This window comes from Pipistrellus hanaki, assembly GCF_964339955.1.
Source record: "Pipistrellus hanaki genome assembly, chromosome: 9".
In the NCBI taxonomy this organism is placed as follows: domain Eukaryota; kingdom Metazoa; phylum Chordata; class Mammalia; order Chiroptera; family Vespertilionidae; genus Pipistrellus; species Pipistrellus hanaki.
The window spans coordinates 33,287,735-33,302,829 of record NC_140511.1 but is presented as its reverse complement, the minus strand read 5'-3'; the positions used below and the strand labels follow the sequence as shown (position 1 = coordinate 33,302,829).

The window sequence follows — 15,095 nt, the reverse complement described above, 5'->3', positions numbered from 1 at the left end:
GGGTCTAGTGTTAAAAACATGTCTGCCTGTGTCATTCATCCATTTTATGTATGAATTTGTCGTGCATCTGTCACGCTGGGGGTGAAATATAGGGATGCACAAGAATGACATCACCCCCAGACTCATGGTGTTCCCAGACATTCTCACACATTACAAAGGTTGTGTTCTCTCTACCATACCCAACTACAAATACACTGAAAGGTAGGCAGTTGTTTTATAGAGATTAATGGAAAATTGAAAGATAAAAAAAATCTGTTAAAGACTATCTGAAAAGAAGTCCGTTAGTACCCATGTCAAATCTCTAGAGTATTCCTGTTTATTATCAAATTATCTGAACAGTGGACCTAATTTCCCCCTTTAAAAAAAAGTATTTTTGATAAATTTTTATTATTAGCTGCAAAAGCAATTAATAGCTGATGAGCAGTTACTGTTAATACAAATGCATTATTATTATCACCTTGTATTTATAAACCTCTGAATCACTTTTAAAAAAATGCTTTAATGTGTGTTTCTCTTCGCTCTTTATGGCAGCCCTGGCCAAGCCCAATTCCTTTGGCTCCTCTACTTGGTGCTCGTAGAAAATTGTTCTTTTGCTTTGTCTTAATTTTTTTTCAAAAGTAACAATGATCGAGCTGCTGCTATATGTAGTGCATTCTGCCAAACACTGGGGAGAAAGAAAATGATTTAAAAAGCTCAGTCATTGCTCTTAAAGAAGCTTGGTCGGGGCAGCAGATAGGTAACATAAGGGAGTGAGTCTCACAGTTTGGGGTGGGCTAATCCTGTACCTGGGCTACAGAATTCAATAATCCAGTGGATTAAGGACGGGGAATTGTGGTGGATGTGAGCTGGAAAAGCGGACTGGGTGCCTTATCTTGAGTAAATACCAGCAGAGGAGCAAAGACAAGAGTTTATTTACTTCTCTTACATCTCTTTCCGAAACAGGTATTTCTTACTAGCTAAGCAACAATGGAAATTCCAGCGAAAGCAGGTAAAAAGGATCCCCCAGATGGGCTGTGGAAAGAAGAGAAAATGTCTACCAGTGAAGCACTTCTAGACTATCAGTGAGTGTGCCTTGTTAAATCCAGTGGTTTCCGTGTGTAAATGGCCATCGTTAAGACTCGTGTAAAAGCTGTCCAGGGTGGCTTGTCTCAGTTTCGGTTCTTACAAGGGTATTTCTTGGGTCACATGATCTCACACATCTAGGGGGAATAATGAACAACATAAACTGATGAACAAAAACAGACTCAGAGACGGAGAAGCAGCGATCAGACTCTCAAACCTCAGAGGGAAGGTAGGGGAGGGTCGGGGTAAGAGGGAGAGATCAACCAAAGGACTTGTGTGCATGCATATGGGCCTAACCAGTGGCCATGGACACAGGGGGGTGGAGCATATGAGGGGTTTCAGATGGGAATGGGGGGATGAGGACAATTATGTGATACCATAATCAATCAATAAAAAAAAAATTTAAAAAGCTGTCCAGGGAGCAGGGCTGCTGGGGATTGGAGGCAGAATTACACTCTCATGCTAAGAGCCAATTGTTAACAGTTTGGGAAACTTGGACTCTCACGTGGCCCAAGCAGTAGCTATGGAACAGCCCTCATCAATGTGGTGTTAGCTCCCTCCCTCCCCACTCTGTTTCATTGGCCAATTTCCCATATATACACAACATGCAACACAGAATAGTTAGCATGTATTCATAGAAGAGTAAGTGAGGAAAATTTTCTTCTTTATCTAGCTTTTCATTTCCAGACATTCCAATTTGCATGCTCTCTAAATAGCTCCAGATCAAATACAAATGATTTGGCAGTATTTTTAGTAAGAATATTTTTTAGTGTTTCCCTCCCAGGAGCTGGAGACAAAGCTAGAGGTCACACCTACTCTATGTTCTTGTTTTACCTGACCAATGGAAACCGAGCCCCTTGACAGCTTTTGAACCCCAGCTTTGGCTTCGGGTGGGTGCTTTAATGTGTAATTCTTAGGGAGTGAATGATTATAGGTCAGTCTCTTGCCAAATAAGCATGTACTTCATTCATGCATTCATGGAACTAATACTTGAATGTTTGCCAAGAAGGAGACAAATGCTGGGTACTGGGTGACAACAGTGAGCAGGACCCTGTCTGATGAAGCATGAGAGACAGACATTAAATAACTAATTTAAGCTTTAAAAAAAAAACATAAGGTGCAATGAAAGAAAAGAGTAGGGTGCCAAAGAGAGGTCAGTCAAAGCTTTTTTTAAAAAAATATATTTTATTGATTTTGTACAGAGAGGAAGAGAGAGGGATAGAGAGTTAGAAACATCGATGAGAGAGAACATTGATCAGCTGCCTCTTGCACACCCCCTACTGGGGATGTGCTCGCAACCAAGGCACGTGCCCTTGACCGGAATCGAACACGGGACCCTTCAGTCCGCAGGCCGACGCTCTATCCACTGAGCCAAACCGGTTTCAGCAGTCAAAGCTTATTTTAAGAAGTCATGTTTAAGCTGATCTCTGGGAGAGGGAAGGGTGTTGTGGAGAGAGAGTGGCAGAGAGGAGGCTTATGGGAAAGACCCGGGTGAGGAATGCTTGTTCCGGTCCAGGAGACGAGAGAAGGCAGGGTGAGGGCAAGAGGGCAAGCGCAGACTCGGATGCCCTTGGCAAGGGTCAGGCGAGCAGAGCCCTGTGGGACCTTTGGGACTTGGGAATGGCAAGCCATTTGTTGGAGGGGACAAGGTGGGAAGTGGGGAAGCTATGATACTGGTGACTAGGTCTTTGTTTGAGGGAATTATTTTTAATTCAGGGGAAATTCACATGCTTCTTGAGAGACTGAGAGAGAAAGACCCATGGAAAGGGATCTTATCACATAAGCAGATACTACCAGCACTCACTTCTCAACCTAACTGTGAAGGTTCCTCATCTCGTCTTAGGAGAGATGGACAGAAAGTCAGCCTCTGTGATTACAATCTGCGCCCCCCCCCCCCCCCCCCCCCCGCCCCGCATCACCATCCCCCTCCATGTTTACAGTGACAACATCCAATCACAACTGTTTCTCTCTCTTCTGGGTCAGCCAGAGGCCAGTCTTTCTCCTATTTCACAGAGGTTTACAAAGAGGCAACACTGAAAAATTCTCCTAATGTAGTACAAGATAGAAAGTAAACATCCCATGCTTTTGTTCTCTTTCCTTTGTAAAAACTGAATAAATAATCCCATGGTCTGGAACAGCCAGGCCTCACTGCTAGGGACACTGTATCCTTCCATGTGTTCCCAGGTGACTGACGTGTTGGCATGTGGCAGATCATCAGGACGTCCCCGCATTCTCTGAGGAAGGATTCTTCCAGGGTCCCCCGGCAACCCTAACACCTCTCATACACAATGTCAGCTCCTAACAACAAACTGAGAGCACATAGTAGGCTGTCAATGATTTCTGAACAATGGAACTTTTTTTAAATGAACTTCCATTGTTGTTTGTGAAGAGCTGAGACTGTTAATGATAAACATATAAGGTGACATCTCTGAGCAATGATGGTTTTTATTTTCTCCTCGTATTTGCCTCCCCCCCACCCCACAGTTTTCCACTAAGAATATGGATATCTATATATTTAAAACCCTAAGCAACCTTTTGACCATTCGACCTGTTGCTATGATGTGCACTGACCACCAGGGGGCAGATGCTCAACACAGGAGCTGCCCCCTGGTCGTCAGTGCACTCCCACAGCGGGAACGCCACTCAGCGAGTTTACCAAGCAGTGGTGGTGCCAAGCGCCCAGCCTGGGCTCAGGCTCCTCCCCAGCTGCCTGCTTCTTCATCCACTGCTACCGGTACATCCCCCAAGATGCCCCCGATTGCAAGAGGACACAGGCCAGGCTGAGGGACCCCACTGGTGCACAAATCCATGTACTGGGCCTCTAGTAGATAAAGAAATATATGTATATATTATTATGGGGGGGGGGGGGAGAGAGAGAGAATAATAGTGCTATATAGCCTTTCAATTCTCTTTAATATGTCTTACCTCACTGATTTATTATCCCACTTTTTTCAGCATTTAGTGTGACATGTGAGTCAGTAGGGCACTGAGTAGATGAGAGAGAAATGAACAGGAAAAAGTACAGAGAACGGTGAAGCTTGAATTCCCACAGTGGCTCACAGCGTGGAGTTCTGAACTTCAAATCCATCTCTCTGTGAGGCCTGACAACATGGAAGTGAATTCCAAGGAGAGTCTAGGCCAGTGGTCGGCAAACTCATTAGTCAACAGAGCCAAATATCAACAGTACAATGATTGAAATTTCTTTTGAAGCCAAATTTTTTAAAGTTAAACTTCTTCTAACGCCAGCTCTTCAAAATAGACTCGCCCAGACCTTGGTATTTTGTTGAAGAGCCACACTCAAGGGGCCAAAGAGCCGCATGTGGCTCACGAGCCATGGTTTGCCGACCACTGGTCTAGGCTAAGTTAGACCTGCGACTACCATGTAGTAGTATCTGGGAAGGGGTGATGACGCCTCCAAAATCTTAGGGGTATCTCAGAATTCCCTGAAATCTTCCTGAACTGCTCACTGCAGGAGGAACACAAGACAAAGCCCTCAGGTGTTTGCTCCTCTCCTCTCTGAGGGGGGAAGGGTAGGCTTAAGTAGAGGGTGGCCAGATGCAGCAAATGAAAACAAAGATGCTCAATTTAATTTGAATTTCAGGTAAACAACAATTTTTTTAGTACAGGTGTGTCTCATGCAATATCTGGCATTGGGGCTGAATATAATCTCCAGTTTGATCTTTGATGCTAAATAACCATCTAGGTAGGCTCTCAGTCTCGCATCAATGGAGACCACATACTTGGCACCCATTTCCCTGCTCCACCCATGAAGAGAACTAGGATTACTATATTATAATTGTAGATACGTGAATAATTAGCATAGGCTCTTTCAGATCGTTTTCATTGGTAACATTTTTAGTTTTCTCCTTAAAAAAATGGGAGGTAGAAAAAGCACTCTTTCAAAATTGTACACCTAAGCTTAGGTAAGAAGTAAAAGGTGGCTTATACTTGCCAATAGCTTTATTTCAAACTATTATGTGGACACAACCATATCTAGAGTAGTGTTTTCATTTACTGTTATTCTCATGTCCTGTTAATTTCCCCATAGCATTTATCACAATCTATATATATAAAAGCCTAAGGGACCAACTGACTGGCCCCTGTGGGGCAGATGCTGAATGCAGGAGTTGTCCCCTGGTGGTCAGTGCCTCCCACAGTCAACCTCCTGTGGCCCAGATTGGCTGGATCACTGGCCAGGCTGAGGGAATCCCACCAGTGCATGAATTCGTTCGCTGGGCCTCTAGTATGTAAATAATGTTTGTGTATTTATTACTTGGTTGTCTAGTAAAATGTGAGCTCTTTGAAGGCAAGTATCATAAGGACATTCATTGTTTGTCACTATCTCTATATACAGCCCAAACCGATGCTGGGCGCATGGAGGCTACTCATTAAATCTCCATTATACTCACATGTACGACGGCGTGAAAAGCAACACTGATAGACTTAAATTGTAGAATTTTGGAACTGACAAGGAATGATGGAGTCCATCTCCTTTGATTCTCTTATTTATAGAAGAGCAAGCCAAGGCCTAAACATGTTAAGAGGCAGTTAGTGGAGGCCAAGCCTAAAATCCAAGGTTCAGAGTCTCTAAACAGAGCTTTTGTGCCACTAACGGATTTGCTTTGCTTGTTTTGTTTTTATGTCCCATTTTCTCATCATTTGGAAAGAAGGAGCCTTATTTTTCTCTCTACTCTATATACAATGTCACAAATATAAATGATCATTTGGAAGAAGGGTTGAGGAAGTTAGATTCAAATTCAACTGAAAATTACTAAGTACTTTGTATCAGAAACATGCACATATGCTTTCTTATTTTAATCCTTATAAAAATATGTAGAGCAGGGTATTGGCCTCCATTAACAGCTTGGAAATTGAATCTCAGAGAACTGACTTGCCCAGTTCAGAGAGGGAAGAAGTGGCAGGGACAGGATTGAAAACCAGACTTCCTCATCCATTACCCACTCCCTGTCTGTTCACTGCACCACAGAACTGCTATATTCTGTGCGTTTTTTAAATTGAGGTAATGAGGTTATATAGAGCTATTTCTGTGGCCTTATTTTAGTCTCATCTTTAAAGTTATGAGTTTTACTAAGTAATAGAAATATCAAAATACACTTTACACTTCAAATACCCATCAAATGGCCGAAGTCTTTCTGCACTTTTTTCTCTTTCATACTTAGCAGATGCTCAACAAATTCTTGTGGGTGTTAAAAAAATGCATGTGTCAGGAAAGAAGTTTTTATTATTTATAGAGGAGGTGACATACTAATGAACTTAAACCAGTAGGTATGCCTAAGTTACCTTTCATTTCAAGAAGATGGGCATGCCTCATAAAGTCTTTATTTTGTCATTTTTGTCTGAACGGTTTTTTGAATCCTAGAAATCATGTTTTCGGTATGCCCCTTCTAGGGTCTCTGAAAGCTGAATTATTTATACGTAGTTAGAAAGCATCAAAATTACTACTGTGAAATACAAATGGTGATTGATTTAAAAAAACTGAAGTTATCTCTATCTTTTACTGAGTAAAATATACCCAGAAACCCAAAATCACTTAAGAAAGGTCTTATCCCTACATGGGTTTTTATAATCTATTTAATACTTTAATTCAACTAAAATATTTTAATTTTTCAATTTTGTCTCACTAATTTTTTAAGATAAGAATTTGTAAAAAATGTTATCTTGGTTTATTACCAGCTTGCAAATAAAGGAGAATATAATAGAACGATTGATGGCTCAGATGAAGAATCTTAGAGAAAAGAACCAGAAGTCTCAGGATAGAGTGAGTATAAGATTTAAAGCCTATTTATAAGTCATTAAACATTTACACAAATGCTTTAAAATGTTTGCGTTATAAAATGTACCCTGGGAAATTATCTTACTTAGTGCTTATAATTGGTTAATTTCAATCTATTTAAGTGTGGTTTTTTGTACATGTGAGGCAAGAGGGTAATGCTGTTCCTATTATATTAATTGCAATGTCAAAGGAAGTCCATTTGAATTTTGTTATTTAAATATGTTTTCGTTGATTTTTAGAGAGAGAGGAAGAGAGAAGGATAGAGAGATAGAAACATCAATGAGAGAAAAACATCATCTATTAGCTGCCTCCTGCACATCTCTTTTTGGGAATTGAACCAGCAATCCAGTCATGTGCTGGAATCAAACCAGGAATCAAACTTTTGGTTCATGGGTCAATGCTCAACCACTGAACCACACCAACCAGGCTGAATTGTGTTACAGTGGTGCCTCACATAACGAACGCCTCGCACAGCGAACTTTGGACAGGTTTTTCATGAAACCATCGGCCAAAAAGCAGAAAATGGATGAAGATGTGCAAGATTCGGTAGACTCTACTTAGTCTGTCTTAAAATTAAAAAAATGTGTGTGTGTTTTTTTTTTAAATTATGTTTTTAGATGTATCTAAATAAAAATATGTCATCTTAGCATATTTTTTTATGTCATCTTAGCATATTTTATGCTACAGAACGAATTATTTTTTTTAACATGTATTGTTATGGGAAAACGCGTTTCACATAACGAACTTTTCGCATAACAAGCTTGCTCCTGGAACGAATTGAGTTCGTTGTGTGAGGCACCACTGTATTTAGATCATGAGGCTGCCGAGTCTTAGGTTAACATTTTTAAAGTTCTGAAACCCCATTAATCTTCTACTTTCTTTCTTTTTTTTAATTTCTTATTTAATCTAAACATTGTTTCTTTATTTTTTATTGCTGTATCTGTTTTTCTTTTAGATTTTTTTAGAGTGCGAATATGTAAATATTATTTGAAAAGTACAATTTTAGTTGCTAAAATGACTGATTTAATGTTTAAGATTATGTGTTTTTTTAAAAAAATCAGATTAAAATGAATATCTAAGAGATTCTGTATGCAGCTATAAGAACTTAAGAAAAACAGAAATAAAGTTTGAAAGCAGTAAATGATCATTAACTTACCCCATAAAGCATCTCATGAATGGCGAAATACTGGGGATGTCCCCTATTAAAACATTAGCTTTATATGAACCCTGAAACTTCCACACTGAAATGTTATTTGAGGAGGGGGGACTTTGTCCAAAAAGACTATCTACAAACTTTAAAAAATATATTTTTATTGATTTCAGAGAGGAAGGGAGAGGGAGAGAGAGAGAAACATCAGTCTGAGAGAGAATTATTGATCAGCTGCAACTGAATGGAACTGTGACCTTCTGGTTCATAGGTCAATGCTCAACCACTGAGCTACACTAGCTGGGCTAAATGTTAATTTCTATCCAATGGTTACTGGGATTAATTTTAAGTCTCCCATATTCCATAAACTTTTAAAGATATTATTATATAACTTAATTAAATATTTTTTTTCTCACTTTGCAAGCCTCTATTTTGAGGAAAATCAGTGTAAACACTTCAGCAGATGTACTTAATTACTGTTGTTTTTCATGACAGAACGGACGCTTAAAGGATGAACAGATTTGGCACATACGGAACCTACTAAAGGAACTGAGTGAAGAGAAGGCAGAAGGATTAAAAGTAACAAGAGAGGATGTTGAAACAGCAATGAAAGAAAAGTGGAAGTTTGAAAGAGACCAGGAACAAAACTTAAAAGGTGATGTACAAACTCAGAAATGTATCATCAAGCTGAATCAAGTTATTTCTTGAATGTATCAACACTCTGTTTCCTAACATATTACAAATGCTGTGACGGTATTTCAGAGGATATCATTATCACCACAACTCCAAACACATGGAGGTTAAGGAACAGGAGAGGGAAGTCACGGAGGGGGCAGAGATACTGGAAGCAAGTGAGGAGGAGGAGGAAGAGGAAGGGCAGAGATGAAAACCAAAGACACATGAAAACCATCTGACTCTTACACTCTGGACAGTATCCTGGCAGGTGCCTCTCTGAACTCCTCACAGTGGGGGTCTGTCCTTTCTGGGAATTCTCTTGCTTGGTGGCCTCCTTGGCTTTTGCCTCAGTTCAGAGATGGGAACGATAAGGTGAATATAACCATGAAGCTTCCCCTGACCAATATCTCTACCGAGCTAAGACCCATCTCACCCCCATTTATTTTTTTAAATATATTTTATTGAGTTTTTACAAAGAGGAAGGGAGAAGGATAGAGAGTTAGAAACATAGATGAGAGAGAAACATCAATCAGCTGCCTCCTGCACACCCCCTACTGGGGATGTGCCTGCAACGAAGGTACATGCTCTTGTCTGGAATCAAATCTGGGACCCTTCAGTCCGCAGGCCAACACTCTATCCACTGAGCCAAACCGGCGAGGGCATCACCCCCATTTAGATGGGCAAAGAGGGATTCGAGTTGGAAAAGAGGCAGTGTCGAGGACAGGTGCAGACTCTGAAGGACCCAGGACATACTCTTGCCATGGGCTTAGGAAATACCGTGACCCTGGGGCTAAGTTACACAAACAGTTTTGACACTTGTATATGTTTTTTTAAAATTCCTATTCCTTTACCCCAAGCTTGCTGCTAGGATTTCTAAAACTACATTAGCCAGGACGCTATCAACACCACCTCTGCTAGGACACTGGAAAGCATGGGAAAGAGACTTGACTGCTATCAGGAAGCAGTACTAGAAGCTGGGACCAGAATTTCCTGCATTTCCCTGTGTATTTCAGAGAGCCTCCTCACCCAAGCACTTGGCACAGAGCAGGCATGCATTCAAAGATAATTGGTTTGAACAAAATCGTTACCAAAAGCAAACATTAACCAGCAAACTTCATTCTTCGGGGTCTCCAAAACTGTTCCCATCAACCTCCTCCTACCCAAGTTCTTTCTGGGCAACAGTGATGTCATGAGGTGGTAGGTGTGTGTGGTGCAGGGCTCCTCTCCAGGAAAGTGTTGCTTATGTTTGGAAGGAATCCTTTGGTAAGTCCCTTGAGATGGGAGTGAGACCAAAACAGATCCTCCGATGTGCTCACTGAGCGGCCTCCACGTGGGAATGGGCCCAGTTACGGGAGGTGTGCCTGCTTAGGGTTTGGCTGAGTGCCAGGCGTGTATATCATGCAATTCTGGGGCCGAGCTGGGTGCCTGAGCACAGCAGAGGAGGACTGGGCGTGCGTGCTGCCCAAGGGAGAAAGCTGCCACAGAAGCCGAGGAAGAAAGGGGAAGGCAGAGAGCAGGTGTGTCTGTTGCATACAGGTGGTCACTGGCCACTGGATTGGTTTGTGGAGCAGCAGCCATACCTTTGTCTTGTTTCCATGCAGAACCTCAGACCCGTCCAGACCTACTGGATCGGAACCTGCATTTTTACAAGATCCTAGTTCAGTGGTCGGCAAATTCATTAGTCGACAGAGCCAAATATCAACAGTACAATGATTGAATTTTTTTTTGAGAGCCAAATTTTTAAAACTTAAACTTCTTCTAACGCCACTTTTTCAAAATAGACTCGCCCAGGCCTTGGTATTTTGTGGAAGAGCCACACTCAAGGGGCCAAAGAGCCACATGTGGCTCGTGAGCCGCAGTTTGCCGACCACGGTCCTAGGAGATTCCTACACAAGGGAGGCTTGAGAAGTACTGATGTAACACCTTCCTTCCAACTTTTAGTTAGGACTCTCAGTTACCAGGATAAAAATCTAACCCAAGCTTGCTTAAGCATAAAGAAGATGGTTCAGATAACCAAGCAGAAAAGACAGGTGACATGCTCTCAGATCTCAGCTCGTATTAAAAAAAATCTCCTTCTTCCCTCCCTACCTCTCCTCCTCTCTCTTCTTCCCTTGCCCCCCCACCCCCCCCCCCCCTTATCCCTCTGCTCTCTCTGTCTTCTCCCTGTTTCATGTTGTCCCCATGAGGCTGGCACTCAAACCACAGATACCTCTAATCTTACACCCTTATAACCTCAGAATGGAGACAATAGACATGTTTTCCACCAGTTTCAGTAAAAATGTTTCTCTGAAGGACTCAGCGTGTGCCTAGCTTGGGGCACATGCCCACTCCTGGACCAGTCCCTATGGTGAGGAGAAGGGGCCACTGCAATTGGCCTACATGTGAGTGGGACAAAAGTATGTTTTCAGTTGTCTGTGAAACACAGTTTATTTCTGGAACTATTACTTATTAATTATTGTGGCATCTTTCATACAAACAACTATAATTTGACAAGGACTAGGAAAAAGGTGTTACCAGAAGGCAAGTGAAGAGGGGTTCTGGGAAAGGAGAACAGCATGATGCCAACCCGCATCCCCCAAAAGCCCAATGCGGGCTGAGCCAGCAATCATCTGCTCAAGTAAGAAGACACTGACCGTCTGGCTTATAGGAAGCTTAACTGTTTAATGACAATAGCAAGTGCCATTTCTGAAGGGGTCTCAAAATCTATGATCTTGCATCTTTGGAAGAAGACATATCTGGGGTCCTCCTGCACCTCCGGACTGAAGAACAGCCCTCCCGACTGACTGGAATGTGTCCGTCATTCCATGAGCATCTACTGAGCCCCAACTGCCTGCCAGACTCTTGCTAAGCGCAGGGCTTACAGAGACCAGTAAGGGGGTTAGCTGCCGTCAGGAGCTCTCAGAGATGGGTGAGAGGTGGTACTGCCCCCAAGGAACTCTCAAACAAGAGGGTGTGTGGTAGTGACCCGAGTAGCCATTACTTCATGGCACCTGCCTCTCTGTAACACTTCCTTTTCCAAAATTTCCAGCAGCATGACATCAGCCTGCAGACTGAGTGGCACATCATGCTTAGCAAGTGAACTAGGACCATCTGAACACTTATATACAATAGTTGAGATGGCTCAGTGTCTGAACCTATTTAACTGGGGAACGTATCTTTCACTCTGAAGTCTTATAAGTGGGTGTGGGGGAAAGTTGCTGTTATGACTATCATACACTGTTATTTCACACAAGTGAACTTGAGAGGACAGACTAAACAACTCACTTTTAGAAATGGCTGCCAAGGATGATGGAATGATACACGGTGAAATCACTTTGCCCAGAGGCATAATGGGCAGAAAAATGACAATTTACTAATAAAAAAAAATTGTGGGACATCATATATTGTATAGGACACTTATCAAGCTATTAAAAGAATAATTTAAACTTGTGGGTTCCTAGGCATATAGCTTGTCTATTACAGCTTTCAATCATAGCACCAAACCAATTCTAAATACTCTAGAATTGAAATTTTAATTTTAGATTTTGAATCATGAGGGATAGTTAAAATAATCATTTGAATAGTTTAGAGTTCCTATATATAAAATAGTATTTATGAGATAACAGCATTTTAGTATCAGATTCATCAGATCAGATGGCAACATATAATGGTGGCAAGGACAGCAGAAATGACATGGTGTTTTGGTTTTCTTTCAACAGATATGCGCTCACAAATAAGTAATGCTGAGAAACTATTTCTTGAGAAGCTCAGTGAGAAGGAATATTGGGAAGAGTACAAGAATGTAGGGAGTGCACAACATGCTAAACTCATTATCTCCTTACAAAATGACATCAATAAAGTGAAAGAGAATGCGGAGAAAATGTCAGGTCAGTTGCAATAAAACCAGTTCAAGTTCAGAAAAAAAACACTTTAGAGGGCAGACATTTGATGGAGGGAAAAAAAAATGGGTACTCCCTGAACCACCCGTTCCTCTCCACTGGGTCGGCACCAGCAGAGTCCCAGGGCAGAGGTGGAGGAGGAAACAGAGAAACTGTCCCAGGACCACCTAAGAAACTGAGGAGGGAAAGGGAAGGGAGGGGAGGCAGGGCGGAGAAACCCTGCCAGCAACCAACTTCAAGGAAGAAGTTGGTTCACTGGGTGGTGTCTGTGCTCCCACGCAAGGAGTTGGGGTAAGTTCAGTGAGGCAGGAGGGTGCTGGGATCGGGTTATGTTGGAAGGGAAATTCACCTGGGGTGAACTAAAGCAACCTCACGTAAATGCTAAGTTGTAGTCAGAAAACACTGGAGACCAAACACAACACAGAAGTGGGGAGGGTACGGAGCAGGATGACATTAGGCGTGAGGACGCACCGGGACTAGCTCTGGGGAACACGAGGCCACCTCTCTGTCGCTGCAACTAGCAGAGTGGCTTACAGGGACACCAGAGACCCCGAGACAGAAAAGAACAAGCGAGAGAAAGCTGGCCTGAGAGAATGCTGTGTTTGGGTGGCAGTTCTGAGCCCAGCTGGAGAGGGTGCCCAGCATGGTAGAGGGTGCACGTGAGGTCGTTCCCATCATCCTCTGCTGAGGGCCTGTCCAGACACTCACTCTGCTTCTAGACTAATTTTCATGTAAATTTCCCAGCTCAGGGACTCATGTGGAATAAATGTGGCCCAACATGAGTCTGGGCTTGGAATTACACTTTTTTAAAAGGTTCTCCTCCCCAAAGAAAAGTACAGAGAGTGTGACACCTTCCTCCTCCTGTTTCCCCCACCACTCAGTCCTCTCTCTAGATAAAACCAGTGACCAGTTTAATGTAGCCTTTCTTAAATAATATATATACATACATAACCAGCATGCTACGAGTGTGACTTTTCACACAACAATGTGGACATCATTATAGATCAGTACATATTAGTACCTCCTCATTCTCTCAATGGCTAGTCTGTCTTGTACTATAATTTTTTAACCAGTTCCCTACTGATAAGGATTTGGGTTGTTTCCTGCTTTTTACAATTACAAAAAAATGCTTCAATGAATATCCTTGTGCATATCTCATTTTACTGTGATCACTATCCTTGTATTTATGTAATTTATCATTTATGTGTATCTCTAAAGAGAAATGGCTGGCCCATTTGTTTTTATTTTGAGAGGCCTGACGCTCCATAGAAGTTGTACTAAGTTTTCCCACATTTTCAATAATGGGAGATATTACCCAACTTTTCATTTGTCAGCCTTAAAAGTAGAAAACTGGCCCAGCTGGTGTGGCTCAGTGGTTGAGTGTTGACCTGCGAACCAGGAGGCCTTAGTTCCATTCCTGGTCAGGGCACATGCCCAGATTTCAGGTTCAGTCCCCAGTGTGGGGCACGCAGGAGGCATCCATTCAATGATTCTCTCTCTTCATTGATGTTTCTATCTCTCTCTCCCTCTCCTTTCCTCTATGAAATCAATTAAGAATATATATGTTTTTAAAAAGTAGAAAACTGCAACTCTCTATAGCCTTCTTTCATTTACATTCTCTTATTAGGACCACTAGTGAATATCTTTCAATAAGTTCAAGAAGCATATGAATTTTTTTCATAGGAACCAGTTCACACCCTTGGCCCACTTTTCTATAGTGTAGTGAAACATTTTCCATTTTTAAGAAAATTAGCTCTTCAACAGTGATATAAGGTACAAATATTTTTCCCTTTTGTCATTAGCCTTTTGTTTGTGAGGTGTCTCTGAGAAAATTTTTTAGTTTCATATTTAAATCTTAGACTTGTTTTTTGTTGTTTTGTTTTTGTTTTTGTTTTTGTTTTTGTTTTTGTGTGTGTGTGTGGTAGGAAACCAATTTTATTTTTTTTTTCAGATGATTTTCCAGTTGTCCCAACATCATTTATCAAACAATCCATTTTTACCCTACTGATCTGAGATGCCAACTTCATTGTATTTTAATTTCCCATGTGCATTTGGAGATCTTTCTATACTTTCTATTCTGTCCCATTGATTTGTCTATGTATTTGTGCACCAGTGCCATACTTCTAAAATAGTTATTTTCCTAGCATGTTTAAAATGTTTTAAAATTTTATCCAGCATTTCTTTATATTTTTAAAGCAGAAAGAGTGATTTTCTCATATAAAGTAAACTCTTTTTAAAAATTTATCTTTATTGTTGAAAGTATTACAGATGTCCCCTTTCTTTCTCCCATTGGCTCCTTTCCACCGCCCCTCCCCCATTCCTTCACCACACTATTACCTGTCCATCAACCACGGTCTTGATTAGACATTTGGATGATTTGTTTCAGCTAAAAATTTTCATTGCCTTGAGGTGTCAAGTGAGAGCTCTCCTGCCCCTTGCCATGCTCCCTGCAGCCCTGGGGGAGGAGCTACAGGGTTCAAGTCAGAGGAAATGGTAGCTAAGGAGGGAATAGCCATAACTCTGAATGCAATTGGAAGTT

The 15,095-nt window shown here is 41.6% G+C and overlaps 1 protein-coding gene across 1 annotated transcript in view; it reads left to right on the top strand.

Moving 5' to 3' along the window:
- Positions 1 to 15,095, top strand: part of CCDC83 (coiled-coil domain containing 83) — a 51,757-nt gene that overhangs the window by 5,118 nt on the left and 31,544 nt on the right. The window contains exons 3-6 of the mRNA XM_084894133.1: positions 943 to 1,061; positions 6,757 to 6,841; positions 8,499 to 8,658; positions 12,377 to 12,544. Of these exons, the coding sequence (XP_084750259.1) occupies positions 967 to 1,061; positions 6,757 to 6,841; positions 8,499 to 8,658; positions 12,377 to 12,544 (508 nt within the window). The 5' untranslated portion in view covers positions 943 to 966. The remainder of the gene's footprint in view (positions 1 to 942; positions 1,062 to 6,756; positions 6,842 to 8,498; positions 8,659 to 12,376; positions 12,545 to 15,095) is intronic.